At 33.9% G+C, this 23961-nt stretch overlaps 2 protein-coding genes across 2 annotated transcripts; one reads left to right on the top strand and one right to left on the bottom strand.

Moving 5' to 3' along the window:
- Positions 1-1681: 1681 nt before the first annotated feature.
- Positions 1682-6177, top strand: LOC115441569 (origin recognition complex subunit 4). Its single transcript, XM_030166398.2, has 7 exons — positions 1682-1988; positions 2295-2420; positions 3610-3832; positions 4392-4622; positions 4700-4932; positions 5380-5588; positions 5818-6177. Exons 1-7 carry the CDS (start codon positions 1779-1781, stop codon positions 6092-6094), a joined length of 1509 nt encoding a protein of 502 aa, XP_030022258.2. The 5' UTR covers positions 1682-1778; the 3' UTR covers positions 6095-6177.
- Positions 6178-6191: 14 nt separating this feature from the next.
- LOC115441568 (putative ammonium transporter 2) lies at positions 6192-16793 on the bottom strand. The gene is made up of 12 exons (XM_030166397.2): positions 16465-16793; positions 13962-14048; positions 13154-13352; positions 12739-12884; positions 12388-12551; positions 10189-10274; positions 9859-9941; positions 9527-9676; positions 9076-9153; positions 8666-8844; positions 7890-8009; positions 6192-6837 (listed from the first exon to the last, which is right to left on the bottom strand). Exons 1-12 carry the CDS (start codon positions 16619-16621, stop codon positions 6436-6438), a joined length of 1851 nt encoding a protein of 616 aa, XP_030022257.2. The 5' UTR covers positions 16622-16793; the 3' UTR covers positions 6192-6435.
- Between the last annotated feature and the right edge of the window lie 7168 nt (positions 16794-23961).

Here is a 23961-nt window from a genome sequence, read left to right as displayed (position 1 = left end):
GGTTTGACAAGGAAGGAAAGTGATTTAATAGGAATGAATGGAACTATTCATATTTTGTTTTTTTACAACTTACAATTTTTAAGCGTTAAGCGAAAAATTTGCTTCCGTTATATTATTCCGAAACACAAAGCGGTGCTACAGAGCTGCAAGTCAACATTTAAAATAATATTGTACAAATTACATTGTGATTATTTATGACTCGTGTCGGGTGCAAATTTGCAATAAATAATTCAACTATTCAAAACCTGCTGCACACATGAACACACATATTTACTGGAAATGTATTGTTAATAGTCATTTTTATCACCATTGTAGCGACTATAGAAACACCATATACAATGTGAACATTTTATAGTATTTAACATATTTCTACAATGTTTCGCAATGCCAATAATAATACAACAACGGCACTGCAGAAGATTATTAGTTTTAATATTTAACTTTTGTTTTAACCAACTCCTATTAATTTTAAACTTTTTTTAGATTCTTTCCTTTATCGCGTAGTCAACATTGTTTTGTGATATTAATAAAAATACAATTAACGAAATGTATCTCGTAAGGGATACAGTAAATCTGCAAAGTTTAAGGTCATGAGTAGGACGGAATGTTAATTCTCACGAAATGTTGAAAAGGGACACAACATAAAGATCAAGGTACTACATGTAAGTGAGATGTCATTCCAGCGATACCAAAAATCTCAAGATAATTAAGTATACAAACAATAGTTTATTGAAAGCATCGCTAATGAATTGAACAAATCTGAAATACTTATAATTTGAGTATTAATTTAATTTATCTTAAATGCAGGTATACTAACCAGCTTACTTTATAATGAAACAACAAACATTTTTCGCGACTGAAGCAACAAGAGTCGTATAGTTTTGCCTGCTTTCCACTAGCTTTTTCTTGATTGCAATATTTGGTTGGAGTTGATCTAATAGTCTTTTTCACAGATATCTTCAAGCTTGACGCAGAAACGCTCTAGCTTATTTTTTTATCATTATAATTTTAAGCATGATATAGCAACAGGCTGCGAAATATTTCACTAGCACGAAAAAAAATTGCTAGTAAATATACCTCTTGATATCTTTTATTTTACAGGATTGAGCTCATATTGTTATTTTATGGGTAAACTAGATTTTGCTTGCGGTTTCGCTCGGGGGTAAGATTTTTCCGGAATGAAAGTTTTGCTTTATATTTTTTCGGGATAAAAAGTAGCCTATATTCTGTTTCAGGTTTCAAGCCATACTAAATTTCCTCTAATTCCCTTCGGTAGCTCTAACGTTATTGCGTTTAGACGCTAGTTTTGTAATATGCAAGAATATATCAATCATATTATTTTTTTAGTTTTGAGACATATCTTCAGATATATATTACGTGTAATGCTTTACCTCTATCGATTGTGAAAATTCACACATTGCGCAAATAGAACCTTGGATTAGGGCATGCGCAGACATTTATGACACGAATCATGACGAGCAATAGGGGTGAGCCAAATGTAAATAAAGAATGACCGGTAAAATTCGAATTAATTTTGTTAGGCATTCATGAAACTAAAAATAATTACACCACAAAATAATTTTATATAAAAAAAAAATATATCGGTTACATCTGAGAATTGTTTTCACTTGATGGACATCCTTGTATCATATTTATTCATTCATTCCTGTGTCGTTTGTAAATTGTAATTTGACATTGACGTTTCTCTAATCGGCGGGAAATCGCAATTTGTTGTTTACTAAATTTATTAAGGTACATCATTATTAAAATTGGAAAAAATGCGTGAACTAAAGAAAGAAAATTATAGTGCTGTACAAACAAAACTCGTCCGCAAATACTTAAAACTAAAAATTATAGAAGACAACGTTTCATTTCAAAGGCATAATCAAGAAAGAAATCATGTTTACGATTTAATGAAAAGGACTGTTGTGTATGGTGAATCTCATTCTGCTTTATTGATAGGGCCTAGGGGTTGCGGAAAAACTACGGTAAGATCTATTATATATTATACTTAGCGATGTGTGAGTAAAAGTAAGATATTAAAAATAATTTTAAACTGAACTCTCCTTGAAAATAGTTAACGAAACACTTTCCATGCTAAAACAACATAAAACATGTAGTTAAATCAATTCACTTTAGGATTTTGTGTTATAATTATATAATCAAATGAAGGATTATAACCAATAATTTAGTATACATATAAATCATTGTACCAAGCCGTATTTAGTCAACATGATGGAGTATAGTTCAGGGAGGTAGGTCTTTTCTATAGTATAATTTGTTATACTCGACAGCTATTGAACTCTGTGCTTCATCAGTTAAGCAAAGAAGTGGACCTGACCAATGATGCCATAATCGTTAAGCTGGATGGACTGATTCATTATGATGACAAGATTGCTCTTAAGTCCATCACTGCGCAGGTATTTTATTAACAATTTTGTTCTGTTGATTTTTATGTACAGTGAAAACTTGTTATAACAACATTCAAGGGACTTAAAACATTTGCGGATGCAATCACTTGTGTTGGCGTACTAGATTGACACAGTAAATTGCTGGTGTGCATACCCGTTACCGCACACTATCATCGCCACTCATTCGAATTGGTTTAAAACTTGTTAATGTGACAGTAGAGTGTCGGGTATTTTACATGTTGTACCACAAGGTACATCCAATAGAATTTTAACTTGAAAGTTCATCAGAAATAAATGTTCTGTCATAAATAATATTTTTTATTTAACATCATCATATATTGTGTCATATCGAAATTTCAAATTATGACATATAATCATGTTTTGCCCTCAAAAATGTTAAACTGCTCAGTAAATCCTATAGTTGTTAAAACCAATGCTGGTATTTTCATATTACAATAAATTCTTATACTATGGCAAGTAAAATGGCAATTCATTTATGAATACAAAAAGTTGATTCTGAAAAAAATCTATGCACCTTTCTCAATTGTTATTGACATGCAATATGATGTTATAGCCAGATTCTACTGTATTTCAAACCAGTTTGGTTTTTCATATCATTCAGTTTGTATCAGTTATGTTCACATGTTTGTTGAAATTTATATATCTTTAGAAAATTACTATTAATAACATTACATATATTTTCATGTATATAATATAGAGAATTTGTTAATGATTTTCTCCTTGCTCTTCATAGAGACTCAAACCTTTACAAAACCTTATGGAATGCATACACAACAAAATTAGAAATATATATATTTTTTATTGAAACTCTGTAACAACACTGAATTTGTTAGTAATACTTTGAATGTAGGATAGATTGTAGATTGATGTAGCATAATAAACCTAAATTCCTTTATTATATATCATTGCTTGACAGCAACAATATCTAAGCAATAAATATACTGAAAATGAATTATATAAATATTTTGAATTGCCAAATTTTTCTGGATCATTTGATCTAGGTTTTGTAGGTCTAGGACAATTTTAATATCATTAAACTATATCTTTATAAATTAAAAAGTTTAATTGTTATGAATTTTTATATGATAATCAAAACTTTAAAGCACTCTACTCAAAAATTTATTATAGTCTCCTAGATATGATTGCCTTTTAAAGCGTCGATATATTTAATTTACAGATGCAACTAGAAAATGCTGTAGGAGACAGGGTGTTTGGTACATTTGCAGAAAACTTATCATTCCTGTTGAGCTGCCTTCAAAGCGGCAGTGATCGCCGCTGTCGTAGTATGGTATTTTTATTGGAACAGTTGGATTTGTTCTGCCACAGTGGTATCACTCAGACACTTTTGTACAACTTGTTTGATGTGACACATTCAAAATCAGCTCCTATGTGTGTTATTGGTAAGTGTATTGTAGGTCAAATGAGTAGTAGTGAAAAAAAAAATTAGTATTTCATTCCAGTTTAATGGCTCAATCAACATTATTGTTGCTCAGGACACAAGTTTGGCTATGGAGCAAATGCTTCCTAACATTGCCACTCAATATTCATGTTCGTGTTACTTGGTCTCTGTGACGAACTTATCGCATCCTTGTAACTAAATTGACCTAACTCAAAATTTATATATTTTTCATTTTGTTAAAAAACGACCTTCCAAAGCATGCTTTATAACTCTATGACGAGACAAAGACAAAATTATAGAATAGAAACAGAGATGCTCACTTTCGACGACCGCCCAATACATTACCTTCTATATTGTTTTAAAATCTTTTTTTCGTTTCCCACAAATCGTCTTTTTTGAGTCAGGTCACCTTAGTTTCAAGTGTGCGTTATCTTCCTCTGTAGGCCAAATCTGCGTATCATGTTTATCAAAATGTGTTATTGGCCGGACCCTCTTACCCAGACGTATAGCGACGTATGCCAATATGCCTCGTTTTTAAGTAAAATTAACTATATTTCCAGGTATAACAAACCGCCTTGATGTAATGGATCTATTTGAAAAGAGAGTTAAATCGCGCTTTTCACATCGCCACATATTCATGTTTCCAAACGAAACTTCTGAAAACGACACACCATCCTCTCCTGTGGACACATGCAAATGTGTACTACAACAGCTGCTGACCATGTCTACAGGTGTTAATAAAATAAGCAATTCTCCTAAGAAAAGGAAAAAGGGCTCTAGAAAATCTATAGGTAAATAAATTATTAGTTAATTAAATTTGAACATAGAATACATAATGTATGTTAATAACATTTATTTACAAATGCAGTAAACACTGAAGAACAATCTCAATCAGACACAGATACAGAATCTCATTCCCTACCTGAAGAAGTATTACATAGATGTCAGATAGATAGCCAAGAGTTTGCAGAGTTGGACCCAGCGTTTGTGGAAGATTGGAATACACATATACAAATGTTGGTGCAAGATGAGAAGGTGATTGATGTTCTAGAAAAACTCTGCTATTATACAGTCAATGAGCAGATATTTAGAAATATATTGGTAAGTATTTATTTGCAGACTTCATAATCTATATTATAAGTTATCTATCTATACTATGTTATATGTATAATGTATATACATATTCAGAAGATAAAACCTTAATACGGTAGACCCGCGCTAGTCCGATAAGCGTTTTGCAAAATGGTATCTTGTAACTTGAAAAATTACTTATTTATTTATCTGCGTTCTTTTATATGAACTCTAATTCGGCCATGTCTCATACTCCTCCGTACGCGCTCCGTGCTTAAAAAGGGGCACAAAGTTATTTCTTCACATATCAATATAAATATTTAGATCCTTTAATATAAACAAAATACAATAAACATAATTACAAAGTGTATATTTTTCCTCAATCTTGGATATGTTATAGATATTTCTAATTTATAACTATTCTTTACTTGGCAACACTAACGAAATTGCATCTCAAATTCCCTATTTTATTTTCAGTTTCAATTAGTTTGCAAGTTATCTATCAAAAAGCCATACATAGATGCTGCTGACCTTATATCTATCATAGACAACACAGTAGCTCCTGAGCAGAGGGTGAAGTTATTACAGTCATTGTCTATACTAGAGTTATCTCTGGTCATCGCTATGAAGCATGGAATGGATATATTCGACGGTCAGCCGATGAACTTTGAAATGATTTTGCATAGGTAAGTAGACTATACTTGAAATACCTATACATAGGAATTAATTTTGAATATCATTTTGTAATGTGCCGCATTTTAAATTTGATACAGTAACATGTACAAACCAAAATACGCACGAAAGTATGAGATCTAGTAATCAACTACTGATCCTACTGAACTATCCTCTATGGTAAAATTTTCAGAAAGATTATCTAGCAAATAGTTAATTTGCTCACAACATTCTCTATTTCAGGTATACAAAATTCGCCAACATCCACTCATCTACTCAATCCGTACCTCGACCTGTTATTTTGAAAGCGTTTGAGCATCTCCAAGCTCTAGAGATCATAATGCCAGTGAGGACCACAGACTCCTTATACGCGACGGGAGACACTACCACCAGTAGGGTCCAAAAAGAATATAAACTGTTCACTTTAGCTGTTCCAGTAGAAGATATAGATGAAGCTGTTAAAGGTTTCAAGGCTTTGCCCACTGAGATTAGTCATTGGTACCATAATTCTGTTATTTAATTTTATTGATTGCAAATGTTTTTTTATAGAATTGTTTTTGAAATTTATTCTTGGCAACTCTGCCTATTTTAATAAATGATAACACGTACTAAGTGACTTTTTTTATATATACAGAGTACACAAAAATACAACTAAAACTAAAAGCAATATTGTAACATTCATAACAGTCAATACTCCCGTGCTCTTACAATATTTATATTATGTAATAAAGATTTCACAGACATAATATGAAATGCCGTCGTAAAACGGACAAATTTGAATCATTATAGAGTTATGTATAACTATATTTAAGTTGCCTAGCAATACAAATTATCATATCAATACATCGACTATTTATCACATTAATCTAGCCATCTCATGTTGGCTGTATTTATACCACTTCTCATAACATCGTTTCTATAATCATCCTCGTAAAATCTATGCCTAAATCGATCTTGGCTTGCGTTTATTTCACCTAATTCTTCTAATTCCGTAACAGTTAATTCTTTGAATTTCTTTCCCTTGATTTCTTCGAGAATAACGGGCGAATGTCTGACTGGAACATTTGTTCTATTAAATCGCACGCCATTAATTTCATCAGCCATAGAGTCTAGAGTTCGGTGGAGTGCGTTGTCGGTGTTGCCATGTTTATTTAGAATTCCGGTTTGTGTGAATGATGTCGAATTAGGTTCTTGGTGGTCGAAGCCTTTGTTTGTAAACATGCTCAGTTTGCCATTTAAACCTTTTTGCTTTTTCTTGTTTGCCTGTAACATTAAGATATTTTTAATACCTAATACTAGCTCTGTATTATATACAGCCCACTGCTGAGTACTAGCTTCATCTATTATTAACAGGGTTTTGGCGTTAATCTATCACGTTGGCCTAGTGCAGGTAAGTTAACTACAAATGCCTTCGAAATTCTTATGGAGAACCTCTTGGGAGTGTAGGTTTTCTTACGAAATTTTCCTTCACCTTTGAAGCAAGCGATAACTTACAAAGAATACACAAATAACTTTTTAGAAAAGTCAGGAGTGTGACCTTGGTTTTTGAACCTGCGGATCTTCGTCGCGGAAATCATTTCACTCCCAACTAGGCTTTCGCCGTTTTTTTTTAATACAAATTGAACTCTATTTCCTGCTTACTTAAAAACCTTCTCATCTAATTATCCGGAAATTTGTCGTTCCTCACTTTTGTTCATTTTAGTTAATTTTTTATCCAGTAAAAAAAAATACTTTTCTTAAAAATAATTAACACATTAATGCTAAATTAGATAGCAAATAAAATATGAAAATAAATTACAATGTATCGTTCATGACATTGACCTACTTGCTCAGGGTAGGGTTCTGCTCACAACTCGAGTTTAATGCAGTGTCAATAAACAAATTAGCACCATGTTTACTGATATAATAAGGTGCTAAAATATATCATTCCGGTTAGATTTTGACAATTACAGAGCTGAATAATACTAGTTTTAAAGCGACTGCATGTAAATTTATAGTACCTACTGGGTGATGGGTCGCCTTCCTGGTAAAGGACAAGGAACCATTTTATCTTGAAAATGTAAATTTACACGATCTGTCTTCTAATTAAGTACTTATATGTAGCATTATACATACATCAAGTATTCAAATAGAAATAGGGGCTGACTAAGTATTTTTTGATTCAATGTTTAATGCACCTTAATCGATTGTTATTATTGGAATGCAGAAAAGTTAACGAACATAACCAGAAAGCAACAGCTCTACCAAGAGTGATATCTAGGAAGAGATAGGGGGGGGGGGGGGAATAGCCAATAACAATAAGTTTAATTACTAACCTCATATATTTTGTCGATGACCAAGTTGTGTCCGGTGTTGACGCCGACGCCGCCCACATCCTCGATGCTGTTGGAGCGGTGGTACGGACGCAGGGCCGATACCGCTCGTGACACGCCAGCCTGTATACATATATTGATATAATATACCTATCACCAAAGAGTTCTAAGATAATACTATACTATTTAATGTCCTATGGACATGGAATTGATTTTTCATTGGGTTGTCTTCGGCGGAGGTTATGGTATTTTTCGGCATATTATAAAACTTAGAAAAAATATAAATGTCGCACAAAATGTACTAATCCAATAAATGTCAATAAATGTTCCACCATTTATTGGATTGGTAAATCTAGGGCGAACATCATCATTAAAATAATTATTCAAGCTTGTGAATAAAAAAAAAATGCAGAAAAGAATGGCTTAGGCACCTAGCTATGATCATTTTTTATAGAATTAAAAACCCAATCAATATTTCAACCACTAGGTGCTATGTTCTGATAGTTCCGGCCCGTGTGCCGACGAGTACGGTAATGGTCAGATAGTTAGTTCACTACGACTACTCGCATCCATAATCGTTGATGTCTCATTCTCTCCCAGTGACCGTTCTGAGCCGAGGTTCGTAACCCGTTAGTGGTCACATGTAGGTCGCCTCATATCATATCACCGGAAGCACATGACAACAAGCAGATGCACTAGTTGTGCCTCTGTCGACCCCACTGGGAATAAAAGAAGTGAGAGAGTGTGTGTAATTGGAATAATAAGAAACTTGTTCTTACTTGGCCATGTCTAATACGATGTTCCGTCAAGTCCGCACCCAAGAGTTCCTCGTACGGGTCCATCCTTATTGGCATTATTTTGTCGATGATCCAAAGTAATGCCATGGTCACCAGACTGCCCCATGCTGCCAGGCAGACAGCGGTCAGTGACTGCACGCCAAGGAGGTACCAGCCACCACCTAGAAATTATTTAAAGGTTAGCATAAAACATGAATAATATTCATACGGTAAATAAAGCAGAAGTGTATTCAGAAAATATTTTGGGTGGCTAAATGTGAGAAAGGTTAAGAGGTATTTACCAAGAAACATTATTAGGAAAATGGCAAATAAAATTTTGGGAGTTTGAAGACCTGAATTTATTAAAGCAGCCTTAGTACTCAGCGTTTCTTTAGAATAATTATATTTAATACCTTTGAATAATCCAGATCTGCCATTCGTTGTCTCCATCGGAATAGGATTGTCAGCAAACAGGCCGACAGCTATTACACCTAAAATAAAAAGTTTATTAACGGATTGCTTTTCTAATTCTGTTTTGTTGTGTGAAATAATGAAACCGTGATAATCTTATAAAAATATTGATTTTTTTGCTATTTTTCTTAAACGAGCTGCTTAATACGCAATTGAAACGGAGTCTTAAAAAGTAGTTCGTTAATATTAAAATCATTATTAGTTTAGAAGACGCAAAAGTTGTTATAACGTAATACGGCAAAAAGCCAACATCACGCGGTGTTCCCAGGAGGTAGCCCATTGAAGTACTGACCGAGCCCAGTGTTGTTTTACTTCGGCTTCAACGATTGTAAATTAATTGACCCCATGCGACTTTTTTATTCGCCACAAAGGCAAATATTATTAATTTCTCACCCCATATTCCACAAGCACCGTGAACGGCAGATGCTCCCACGGGATCATCTATCTTCATCATATCGAAGAGCGGCGCGCTAGCATTGGCTATAGCAGCTCCGATAAATCCGATCAAAAGCGACTCCCAGGAGCGGTATAGGAAACATCCGGCTGGAGAAGTAGTATTAGGTTAAAAAAATACTACACATGGTCACCACTGCAATATCCTAATGGATAAGCAGAGTGATACATGCAGAAAATAATTTTGATTGTTTGTGGATCTCGCGGAGTTAGATTGTGCAATAGTGGAGGCATTCAACCATTAATAAGCTTCAAATAAGTGAGGTTCCTACCTGTGATAGAGACGAGAGAGCCCAAGATGCTGTTGATGAGCTCCATCACGTCTGCTTTCCCTTTATTTTTTATCAGTGTGAACCTGTGTTACAACAAAAATTACTTACTTACAATAATTAGTGCATTGTACATAATTGTGTATGATATTCTAAATATATATAGTTTATATAAAATATGTGTGCCCATTGGATCGAATAGGTGCGGATTTACGTGGTCTTATGTGTCCACGTAGAGTATAAAGTTGTGATTTTTTTTTCTAAATCTATGTTAAAATATTAGGTTTAATGTCTGAAACAAAGTGCTCTAGACCGCTTAGCATCAGTACTTACAATAGTCCGAAACATCCTCCACCGAATGAGCCCATCATGGTCATCACTGCCGCTCGCGCTGCATACTGCCATTTTGCTCCACTCACCTAGACATAAAAATAAATGAAATGTATGAATGAATAAATTCCTCCTAAACGAATTTCGGCTTTGATGGCGAATCTTAACGGAAGTTAGCCAGGTGCGGAGAAGATAATATTACATAACAATACACAGGTGCACTCTATTTTCCTCCACTCTTACAGTCCCGTGAGACGGCAGTCCGTCATGATCGGAGAGAGATTTGTCACAAGACCAACGGCTATACGTGCTTTCCAAGAGACAGGGATGTCACACCGCTAACTTCCTGACTCTGAGCTGCGACTGAGTACTTTTTAAGATGGAAAAATAAAGTCCTAATTATTTTTGGCCTGACTCTGAAATCGAGCCCAGAACCTCAGCGCGGCAATCATACTCGTACCGCTTATAAAAACAAAGGATTTATATCTACTGTTCACAAACCTGTCCTGTTAGGATAGTAAATTCATAAAAAGGTTTGATGAATACGGAAAATGGCTCTAGCCTTTCCTTAAAAAGCATTTAATTATCATTCGATATACGTTATTATTCATGATGATTATATAAGATCATACAATATGTACCTACCTTTAAAAGTGTCAAATATATGGAATTTCGGAATTCGTGTGAAGTATCATTGAAGCCATGTTTTAGTTTAAAACAGTGTAAACATAAATTTAACGATTCTTAAAATTCGTGCTTAACGCGGGGCACATTAATTTTGTACGGTACGATTTTAGAATAATAATGTTTTGAATAATAAATTATTTATGTACGTAAATAAATTTTAAATAAGTTATCGATGGCGTTTAATATTTTCACATAAGAAATTTTAAATGATAAACATGAACGTGTTCCGTGAGTAAGAATGAGCAATGATTGTAGCTTGGATTTTGTTGAGATGAGCGGAAAGATAATATGCACGAGCTACGCGGCATTCTGTCATATAATTAAAGATATTTTAAACTACTATTTTATGAAAAAGAAAGACCAACAGTTGGTCCAACTATTATACAGATTTTTGAGTGTTTAGATCATAGGTTGTAGCAGTATTTTCACCAAAATTTTGAAATCAAATTACATAGAATAATTTTATTAGTCAGTGAAAGTGTATCTTTCTATCAGTGAAAGAATTTTTAGAATAGTTTTATAGATTAGTTAAGTATTTTACAAATAAAGATGTTGTGTAATCATCTAATATTAATGTAGAGTCTTGCGGACAAGTGGGCTAGTATTGAATTTATATTACTATAGCAAAACATTAGACATACCGTGTTAACCATTTTAAATTAATACAATGAAAGCTATTTGCAAACGTAAAAAGAAATCAATTAGTCTGAACGAGCTCGTCAAATTGCTGGTCATTTTGTTTAATGCGCTGATTTACAAAATGACGTACGTTTAACGGCAATCACAATGAAATTACAAGCATACGTGAATAGAGGCGATCGAAACTAATTGCGCTCGCTACTCTATTTGTTATTTACACTGATTTGAAGCTTTGTAAAACATCAAGGATCATGTCCCTAGTATTTTGTTCGGTTGTTTCTTTAGCTTGGTCAAATGATGAGCTACAAACATGTAAATAGCTAAAAATAAACATGCTGACTTAAAGAAAATTGCTCTTACAATAAATTATCATTTAATTATGTATGTCACATGAAGTGTTTGTAAGTAATATTAAGTATGTAATCATTTGTATGGATTTATTCTTAGGCCTAAACGTTTTTGATTATTAATATTCTGAATGTGCCACACTCGAGTTTAAATTAATGGTGTCTTTACAACCTTGTGAAAAAATATACGAGCCGAAGAGTGACGACGTTTGCAAACTTAAATATATGTGTATTAACTACCTATCCATATAGTAATTACTGGCAGCTGTAAAAAACGTATGAATTATCTACTTAAGAGTTTTGTGGGGATTTAGTCTATGAACAGTCTTTGAGTCTTCCTCGTCTACTTATATTTATATAGGATGTTGATTCAGATTTCCTGTGTAATCATTGCGTGTTTAACACATTTCCATACTTTAGGTATTTAAAAAAAAAAATAAAAATATGAGAATTGCCTCTAAAAATTAATCGCTGAATTATAAAGTTATAATTCAGCGATTAATTTTTAGAGACAAATAAAATATATTACCCCATAAGTACTGCCGGAGTTGAAAGCCAGCCAGCCCCACCACAGCACGAAAGTGCCCATTACGGCATTGACCGGGTTTCCAAGCGGCAGCGGTGCTCTACCACGCGCGTATCTGCCCAGACGAGGCCCCAGCATCAGAGCCGAGGCGAAAGCTGATGCTCCACCTAATAGGGATGATATTGGTGACGTTAACTCTAAGCCCTAAGTTATACATGTAAATTACAAAGTTTGTAAGTCAGAAATTACGATGACAATAATATCTCTGTGCGGAGGGGAATTATAATAGAACCAAGATCACAAATTCATTCATATTCTGCTATAAGATAGATGTTTATGAGGTAATAGACTCACCGATGAGATGAACAGGTCCCGAGCCTGCGATGTCGACAGCCCCCAGCTTGTTGAGGAATCCGTGCGAGCCCCACACCCAGCCCGCCGGCACGCAGTACACTATAGTGTTTAGGAACGAAAACATGCAGTATGCTTTGAAGTTGCATCTGTAGGCAGACGGAAGGAAAATTAATTAGATTAGTTATGATTAACGTACAATTAAATGCTTTATAAGTTGTGTCTTCTTTCCAGAAGACTGATTTATCAGTAGCTATTTGATTACTATACAAAATGTATAGAAAAAATAAAATATATTAGGTATATTTATAAGAATAAAATCTTTTTCGATGCATATTTTTTCATAGATTATAAGCTACTATTAATTACAATTATGAGTATTATTATTATCGTCTAATTTTTATAAGTATGTTCTAACCTTTCCGCCATGGCTCCGCTAACGATTGTAGTAGCGGTCGTAGCAAAAGACAGTTGGAAGAGAAACGAAGCGAACACGGGTCCCATTAGTGCGTCGCCAACCGCAGGATCCACCAGGAAGTCTCCCACCCCAATAAAAGGGTTCGAGTACGTGCCCTCTCCAAATGACATGCCGTAACCAAAGATCCAGTACGTTAGCCCTGGGAAAGATAACCTGGAGATTATCCCCTATTCATATTGTCATTTATTTATAGTATTAGTTCAATGTATGTACCAGGTTATATCTACACTCGAAATGTATTTTTCAAGATCCAATAAATTAACAAATAAAGACCAATAATTTTAAATAATAAGGGCTAAGCATAAGTGCTAATCCACGAAAACGGACTAAGTGGCGAGCGGCGCAGGAAGCGGCAAGGCGAGGCTACATCGTGGCTTCGCCCTTAGTTCGCTACAATTATTTAGCAACGGTTTAATTTATTTCTGTTTAATTTGGTAATTCGAACATTGCAGATCGATAAATTTCTATGAGAAGAAATAAAGAAAATGAAGGTTGTCTATAAAAATAAAAATTTACATAACTTTACCTTGTTAATGTAGCTTTATCTATCTTCATGAATCTCTTTAAGTATTATTCTCGCAAAAGGGTTTTCTGGACCGGTTCATTATTGAAAATATTAAAGAATTGTCATATTTTTTCGATGCGATCGATTCTTAGTGATTACCATCCACACTTGCCTTATGTATAATACCTACATATCTATTACGTTTATTTCAAGAACTCTATGGAATATTCAATCTATTCTCACCTCCAAGTGAAATGTCAGCTAAATTCTTCATCATTATGTTAGCTTCATTTTTTATGGAGACGCAGCCAGATTCCAGCATGCCAAAACCTATAAAAAAATCATATGAATCATCAGTCCGATGTCGAAGATTTGACGTGTTTTACGGACACATGGCGCATGCTCTTCGATCATTTAAAGACTCACGAACTACTTAAGTACTAAAATATGTTCAGTCCTACAATGTTTGTATTCCGTACTTAGTAGATACGAGTTACTCAGGATTCTTACCTAACTGATATCAAGCATGAGTCCTTGTTTATATAAAAAGTATAATTTACCTATGTTAAAATTAACAGCTATTTTCCTTGTGTTTATGATTCAGGAAATATAACCAGGACTTCCAAATTCCAATGTATTTCAGCATTAGTTATTTCATAACGAAATTTCTGAACCTAATCCCGTGACTGCGATTTAAAACTTGTCAGATTATACTTGAGCTCTCAAGTAAAGGTTAAAGCATTAAAGCAAGGCTTATGTTATCTTTAGTTGGCCATTTTCCTCCATTTGTTTAGATGAAGGCAATGGTTTGGTGTCAACATTGTTTCCTCGTGATAATATTTAATGACTGTTACCTATAAGAAAATTATTGCACTCACTGGGGACCTTGAATCTATTTCTTAAGTGTTTGTTATCAACTCGAAACAATATTTATGGTCGTAGCTAAGACATCTTTCTACAATCGTTACCGCTAATAAAAAAACAAAAAAAAAATATGGGAATGACATATTCTAGCGATAGACTTATCGATCGGATACCTTTATCATTCCCTATATTTTGTTTGTTTTCAATTAGCGTTGCCGATTGTCGAGAGGCTTCGTGGCTACGGCACTTGGATTATCTTCATAATGGATTCGAATATCCTTGAACTGGAACATAGGTATCAACGAACTATAACTCTAGCTCCGATGACGGAGATACGAGAGATCAACCATCTAAACTTGCTATAAGTTGATATAGATCACAGAAAAGATAAGCTGATCAATCAATATCCTTTGTACATGTTCTTAGCTCATTATAATATAAAAATGGATTGGTATTAAGCCATCCGCCATTAGTATCACTAACGTTATCTACCATTTTATTTAGTCAACTGTGCATCAACCGAGACGTATTTTGAAAGATTTTGACGGTGCGGTTATTGTAGCGAATATAATGTATTTTTTATACTATCTTTGAACACGTGCATGCTAATTATGCAAATACGGAATTACACGAATAAGGAAATCTTAAAATAATATATTTATACGTTGCTTCCAACACGGAATTAAGAAATATATAATCTAAGAAAATAAAAATGACATTAACTGCTTTGTACCTCTTGAAAAATTAAAACATTATATTTCATACCTAGTAAACGATATAGATGTGTCATCCTAGTTAAAAGCAGCCATAATTAACTATACCAATATCAGCACTATCTAATTAGTCTCCGCTGTTGAGTTAAATTATTTAGGCAGATCGAAGAACAATTTGCATTACATATACGCAGTCCTTTGCATTGATCATTAAACAGCGGAGTCTAATAGGGTTTATTAATACCTTTTTTTTCTTCTAGTATCTCTGAGCTATTGTAACGTTAAAGGTTATTATGTTCGCACATACTGTTTGTGATTGCGACAGTTCATAAAAAAATTGTTCTTTCTCCCAAAATATATATATTTTTTAATATACATACGGCAAAGTGACCCGTCTGCGTCTGATGGTAAGTGGAGTTTGGTCCAATAGAATGTCGACTGTCGGGAGATGATAACCCCTCGGCAGTCGGCAGTACGGATATACACAGGCTGATCCCGGAATGCGACACACTAACGTGGGCCATTATGGTGGATATTAACACCTTGTGTACGGTGTTCGGGCGGATATAAAATATATCTTACCACCATAAAGTGCCTACTGCCTAACGCTCTTATGCCCCGCTACGTGTTGTGGCTAATTTGCATAAATGCTACATATGAAAATAATAATAACTTATTGCAAATTTTGTGGACGGGACTAAGCTCTCGCTATTAAAACAGAGTTATAACTCTCTAGCCTTGTTGGTTAGGATAGTTTCTAAATATCGCCGAGGAGAAGATGTAAGTTTGAACCAGAGCACGCACGCAGACTTTTAGATTTTACATAAGTTGATTGTTTAGTTTTTCATTAAATATATAATAAATAATTTCTGAGTGCTGATTCAACATGGTATTCAATTAGTTAAAATTTGTGGTTTTATTTCAATTGTAGAGGATTAAATTTAAAAACGCCAATCCATGTCACCCTAGTTATTCTGCCGTCATAAGCAAAAACACGATCAATAACATTTTAAATTAAAATTGAGTATGAAATATTGATCACAAATACATATTTGTAATCAGTGAAAAACACGAATACAACAATATTTTTTTTCTTTGTACAAAAATGTATATATACAATCGACCTTTTTTCTTATAATGGCAGTATTGTTTAGAATTTTGCAACTCACCAGTCTGCATAGTAAAAATAATGAAAGAGGAAGTCAAAATCCAATTAGTATCTTCCAAGTCGATTTCGAAGCTCTCTTGCAGGTTCACGGTTGTGTTGGTCAGGTTGGGAGACCGCAGTCCAATTCGAGGGTAATTTATTGTCCAGTTGGACTCCATTTTGAAATTATTCTGTTCTTTTTTTAAATAATATCGATTAATTATTGTTTATCGGAACAAATGAACTTTTGTTAGCTGAAGTTTACATTTTCATATTTTAATTATAAATTATTTAATTTTGGTTGTATTTTTGCACTTATAAGAAATAAAGACCAAGAAACAAATTAATTAATATATAAAATATATAATAAATGAAATTATTTCCAAATATAATGGAAAGTGAAGCAAAATAAATTATGTGTTTAAGATGAAATCACTGACTAAAAATAATCTACGGGCACAATTACGAGAAAAAAATCGAAACTGATCTTGTTAATGGTAGAAAACCTTTTCTGCCATCGAATAATTCGAAATGAAATACTCATGTTGTTTCCGAGCTATTTTATAAAGATGCCTCGAAAACTGTTGCGTGACGCCTTTGCAGAGATGTGCGAACTTTTACGTCACATGGATCTGACAAAAGACGCAGTACGGAAACGACTAGACTCTACCATCAATTTAACTTCAATACGGCCTATAAATAAAGTATGCATGCTGTAAATCCTTATAAGAGAATCTTCCATCTTTTCTGGTGTACCTATATGCGTACATTTTTTTAAAGACTATAAAGTAAAGTTATAAAAAAAAAGAAAAAAAAATGATTTTATGTATGGCTTTTGGCAATAAAAAAAGGTAAATATGAACTTTATTGTATTATAAATATGTATGTCATTAAAACGTAATTATATAAGATATAAGTAATACCTAGTAAAAGATTTAGAGTCTATGTGACAAAATTTGCCACATCCACCCATTTAGTGAATCGTAGTACTCGATCACACTGCTCAAGTATGCGTGCAGTTACGCTAATTCGTTTATTTTATACAATTTTCAGCATGTTGACAGTTGAACTTGAGAGTACAAACGATCTATGTGGGTCAATGTTAAGCGATAAAACGTTCTTCCTAATACATTGTTAAATTTAACGCTAATCCTTTACTATGTTTACAGATTTTGACTTCCCGGATATCTCGAGGTAGGCGTATTTGGCAATTTTTTTTTACGGGCGTGTCAAACACCTGATGGTAGGTGGAATGGGGTCCTATAGAATGTCGACTGACGAGAAATGATTACCCCTTGACGGTCAACACAATAATGCTGGCTTGTTGGAACCGGATATAAACAAACTGATTTAGGAACACGACATACTTACATGCTTTGCTATGGCGGGTTTTAACACACAAGGTGTTGTGTGTTACGGTGGTCGCTATCAAGGCGGATTTAAAATGTATCCTGCCATCAGCAAAATTTCTGGGATTTCTGTCGTTTCGTATAGAGGATTATCACTCTCAAGGATAACTAAGGACTATGTGTACTTATTTTGTGTATTTAGATATTTTGACCGCGTAAAAAGGATAATTTGGTTTCAAGGGTATTAATTGGTTATCTTTTATATGATAAAATCTAGTAACTCAAAGGAAGAGGTTGTCCAAAACCTGAGGTAGAGACTGGTAGAGAGAGCGTCAACAAGCAAGTATCTATGTATTGATAATTTTATCAGCTTAAGTCTAAGTAAATGTTCTATTTGTCGATAAAACATGAATTTGTGTTAAATAAAATTTATGATAAAAGTGTTATATATATGATTTATTCTTTTTTATTATAATATTAAATATTACAAGTTTTTTGTGTGGTTACTTTACATGCTTTACATATTCGTCGATCTAAATATTACCAAACATCGTAAATACATACTCGGGAACATTCAGTCAGTTACCTTTTTACAATAAGTGCAGAAATCCACCTATGTTGTTTGAGACATCTAGGGTCGCCGCCTCCTTACAAAAATAAGATCCCTTTGTAGGTTTTTTTCAATCAGGCAGCATTTTAAAGAATTGCATGCCTTAATAATAATAAATAATAATAATATCAGCCCTGTATTATATACTTGCCCACTGCTGAGTACGGGCCTCCTCTACTACTGAGAGGGATTAGGCCTTAGTCCACCACGCTGGCCTAGTGCGGATTGGTAGACTTCACACACCCTCGAAATTCCTATAGAGAACTTCTCAGGTATGCAGGTTTCCTCACGATGTTTTCCTTCACCGTTAAAGCAAGCGATAATTCACAAAGAATACACATATAATTTTTTAGAAAAATCAGAGGTGTGTGCCCCTTGGGATTTGAACCTGCGGACATTCGTCTCGGCAGACCGTTCCACAACCAACTAGGCTATCGCCGCATGCCTTAAATATTATAGTTATATATTATATTTTTTCTACGGGAGTTATAGATAGTGGCGGTAAGAAGTGCCGAACGGGGCAACTGTCTGACCCCTTATTCTGTATGTCAGACTCAGAGTTAACTGGTAACGCCGCCGTGTTACGTTAACTTGGTCTAATTAGCGCTAATTGGTATTCTGTCTGCCAATATTCATTATGATAAACGCGATGATTTACGTCACGTGTTTGTTACGGGTGGTGAAAATAAATATCATAGAGTATCAGGGCTCTTGGCCTTGCATACGAAAAGAAGATCACGATGATGATGATGATAAAAGAAAATCATACTTCTCTTTCCGTAATCGGGTAGAAAACGTCGCGAAGGTCTATGGCCTAGAGCATCGCGTTAATTATGCTCGTCATTATGTATTAAAGTAAGGTCAGGTGGGGCAAGTGCGCCGACGGGGCAAGTGCACCTGCCCTAAAAAAATCGAGAACTATTGATGTTATACAATTACCGCAATCTTATATCAATGCTATTAACTGAAATACGGTTCCACTAAAAAACACAAATGGCTCTGTTCATTTTAATACGATTTATTCGCCATTTTATTTTAAGTGTCATTTAGACCTGTAAACAGAGATGACCACGTGAAAGATAACATCAAATATTTCAAGATATGTAACATATTTCTGTAAGCCAGTAAAGTGAGTAGATAGTTTAAACCTTTTATTTTAACTTCCTACCTGAATTTTATTTATATATAATTGTCTTCAGATTTTCAAACATGAAATTAGCAGAATTGTCGTAAAAACAATAGAGTCAATCATAACAAATTGGAAATGGAAATAAAGTAATTATATGATAAAAAGAGCGACGCTAAATCACATTTTCAGAGAAATTAAACATTTACACTGTACTTACATAGAAAATGGACGTTAATATAAAATGTAAGAACAGTTTTGACAGGATAAAACACAAAATAAGTTTCCCACCGCAAACTGCATTGGAAGGCATCTAAGGCTTAGCGGGACATGTCATAGAGTTGAAGAGCTGCGGAATAATGGCAAATCTTACTTATTATAAGCCCACATCATTCATCAAACATTATTATATTTCCAACAATACTTTATAATAAGTTTAAATGTCAGTATTCCTATGATTAAAAGTTATTGCCGCAAAATTTACTATTTTACTGTAGGTAAAGTACTTATTTTGGTGTAAAATGCAATAGTGTTTTTAACTAGAGTATCATAAAAACATAATTTCTTCTTCAATTCATATAATAGTTCTTCTTATATAGGTCATTTGCTTCCGTATGAAATAATTATAATCTTTAATTTGTTTTTTTTTTTTTAATAAATGGTGCTGGCGTATTATGGCGTAATGGTTTGCTATAATGATTTAGAGATATTTGTAGCGGGAAATGCGTTTCACGCGGGCGAAGTCGCGAGCAACACATACTATTAAGTATAGTAAAACCAAATAATTTTATGAGTGCTTATTATTACAATCTTATTATTTATAGAACGCACTAAGAAAAATAGAATATACATCGACTATTGTTGTTCTGGTATACTGCAGTTCACAATATAATAGTTATTATTGTGACCAATTTCAATATGCATTGTAATTTTCGAAGTCATTTTGATATTACTACCCTCTGTTATATTTTTTGCAACAGCGTGCGCTGCGACCTCTTTGCTATAGCTTATACCGCATAATCGCATCCTCACAAAGCCAATATAAGCCATTAACCACAACTCGCTTTGCGTGATAATCACGCCATGAATTAATGTAGGATCCTGTATTACGCAAGATATTTTGTTGTGTTTGTTCATGTTTGACACTTATTTAATAATAAATTTGTAACTGGTTGGACACACTGTGAAATTTTGCGATATTAACCATCGATATAATTGGGATATTATTGGCGTAAACTAGTTCTTTCCGCAATATATAAATTTGTGATGAGCGAAATAAAATATTTTATAAATACAATGAATTTAGTTTTCTTCTCAGGCACTATTTTACGTGCCTTTAGGGTTCTGAAAGACTGCCTGCGAGGATACATCATTTTTGTTTGAGTTACGGAAAAGGAAAGGTAATTTTATTTGTGATTTAGAAAAATAATTGAGTTTGTATGCCTCGCAGGAAGCAACTGTTCTTCTGGGTTTGCGTCTGGCGACAACGTCGCAAAGGATTTTATTTTCATAGTGACTGTTCACCAATTACATAGGTATGTGCTTGTCTAGTATCAGAATATTCTCGGGTAATTTTGGATTTCTGATTTTGTCTAGCGGTGTGGATTAAATGTAACCAGGTGAGGGAAAATCAGCTCCATTCGTTCACAGCGTATTCGTACAGTACTAAGTTAAAAAAACAAGTTTAAATATATGCCTAGATGTCATGCGTTCATATTTGTGAGGTTGAGGTGTAAATCTTTCTTTACACTTACAATATGAATCTACTCCACGAACTAATGTTGTCTATCTTCTCCTATTTGAGCACGTGTTGAAACATCGTTGTTCCGACACATTAACGTGACTTGAAAATCGAAATCAGTCAGTGTATCATTATGCAAAATTTAAATTCAGCGTAATAGGTATTTTAATATGCAAATATTTTTTTATTCATTGTGTGTAGCGTTGACTTCATTTACATGTGATAAATGTTCGTAATGACGGATTAATAGGAACTCCTCTGTGTTTTAGTATAACACCGACAACCATAAATCGTGAACCATAACTGTCTATTTTTTGTTGTTGCGTGTTATATGCTACACCACAATATGTTTGTTACTTCATTAATAGTGAAACAGTTATTATGGTTCGAACCTTATATAGATATACAATTTACCGTTTTAGTTGGTAATATTATAGTTCAACCTCTTCTTCTTCTGCTTGGTGATTATCGCAGCCTAGGTGCCAGGGTCCCAAGAAGAAGATCTTGTTAGATAATCGAACTTCAGCTTCAATTAAGCATATATTTTTTTATACAAATTTACCTATTTATACTTGATATTGAAATCTGAATTACAGTATACAGGTGTATACACAAATAGGCAAGTACTTAAGTACTTACGTTTTGTGATGAATTATAGTATAAAATTGTCTTGCTGAGAATGAGCGATGAATTCATTTATGTACATTTTTACGTGCATAAAATTCTTAATTTTATAGCGTTACCAAGTTCAATAATAAATTACAATTAAAATGACTGCTTAATAATATTTAAGTCACTACCTATTATTAGTAATAATTCGTAAGTAACATGCCTATTTGTTTAACAAGGTGGTATCTGAAAAAAACATTCTCAATACCTATATAAAATGTCCTGGCATCAAAAAGTTGGCCTTATTTGTGCCGTCCCTAGGTCGCGGCCTATAAGACCTATAGACAAATTGTACACTGCGTTTTGCTAATGGTCTGTTTTATTATTTACTAGCTACCGCCCGCAGCTTCGCCCGCGTGGATTTCGGGTTTCAAAAATGGAGAAGGTGCTCAATTTGTCGGGATGTTTTTTTAATTTATGGTGGTATGCAGGTGGTCCGATTGTCCGGTCAGGGTCTGATGATGGGATCCTGGTGAAATCGAAGGAACTTTTAACCATTAAGGTTGCACACGAAATGACGGAAGCTTAAAAATGGAGTAACTTCTCCCGTTTTCCCAACATTTTCCATCACTGCTATGCTCCTATTAATTGTAGCGTGATGAAAAGTATACTATAACCAGCTCAGGAGTATGAAAAATAATTGTACCAAGTTAAGTTAAAATCCGTCGAGTAGTTTTTGTTTCTATAACGGTTATACAGACAGACAGACAAAAATTTTACTAATTGCATTTTTGCCATCAGTATCGATCCCTAATCACCCCCAGTTATTTTGGAAATATATTTCATGTACAGAATTGACCTCTCTACAGATTTATTATAAGTATAGATATGCAAAAGTAGCTCAAAAATTGTCCATAACGAAAACATGCATTTTAAAGTAAAACAAAAGAAATAATATCGTGAAGCCAACCAAATAACTAATGATATATTAAATTTTGTGACTGTTCAATTTAGTCGGGTCCGCGATATCACTTTTGTTGAGTTTCAGAACGCGACATTACATTATTATATTCTGTGCTCCAACGCACACTGCTTTGATGTTAGGAACACACCTACATTGCTTAGACAACAGTGAACTTTATACAATAGCAATAAAGCTCAAATTGACTCTACGTATTAGTTAGAAAACGTTTGTATGGGAAATAGAAAAATGCTGTTTTGAGGATTTTCCCGGCAATTATTCGAATTTTTCTCACCTTTTAAACCTTCCCTAGACCTCCACGAATAATTCAAGACCAAGATAAGATAAATCCGTTCAGCCGTTCTCGAGTTTTAGCGAGACTAACGAACAGCAATTCATTTTTATATATATAGATATAGATTTATCTCTACTTGACTGGCTAACAATTAGTGTTTTTCGTTACCAATCTTATAAGAGTGTATATATCTGATTCGATACTACTTTTTCCATCCCATCTCAGTTTTTGTAGATTAGGTAGGTACGGAATGGTACGTATTAAAGTAGTATGAAAAATCATGCCTATTTCATTGCATAAAACATATATTGCCAATTGAGAATACCATGAAGAGGCGCTTCTAGTAGTTTTTGTAGACGGTGTTAACTGCATTTTATCATTGCTTTAATTACAATGATCCTGACTTAGCTAAGATTAAGTATAAACACATAGAGTATGTTGCGTTCCTCTAGTCGTTTCGATACTGTTGTAGAACATAGAATCACTTATTCGACTAGCAATGAGTACATAAAAATATATACTTTTATGACTTACTAGCTTCCGCCCGCAGCTTTGCCCGTGTAGCTTTCGGACTTCAAAAATGGAGGAGGTGCAATCAATTTGTCGGGATGTTTTTTAATGTATGGTGGTATGCAGGTGGTCCGATTGTCCGGTCAGGGTCTGATGATGGGATCCTGGTGAAATCGAAGGAATCATATAGCATGATTCAGTATTCACGCGTGATGGCTTATTATTAGCGTATTTCATGTATAACTTTGGTGTTTCTATTTTTGTGATTTCTATGATTCTTTTTTATGGAATATTTAATAATGTTAACTTTTTTAATAA

The sequence above is a fragment of the Manduca sexta genome, chromosome 18 (assembly GCF_014839805.1).
Source record: "Manduca sexta isolate Smith_Timp_Sample1 chromosome 18, JHU_Msex_v1.0, whole genome shotgun sequence".
NCBI lineage: Eukaryota > Metazoa > Arthropoda > Insecta > Lepidoptera > Sphingidae > Manduca > Manduca sexta.
The sequence above is the reverse complement of the archived record's forward strand: the minus strand, read 5'-3'. Positions and strand labels throughout refer to the sequence as shown.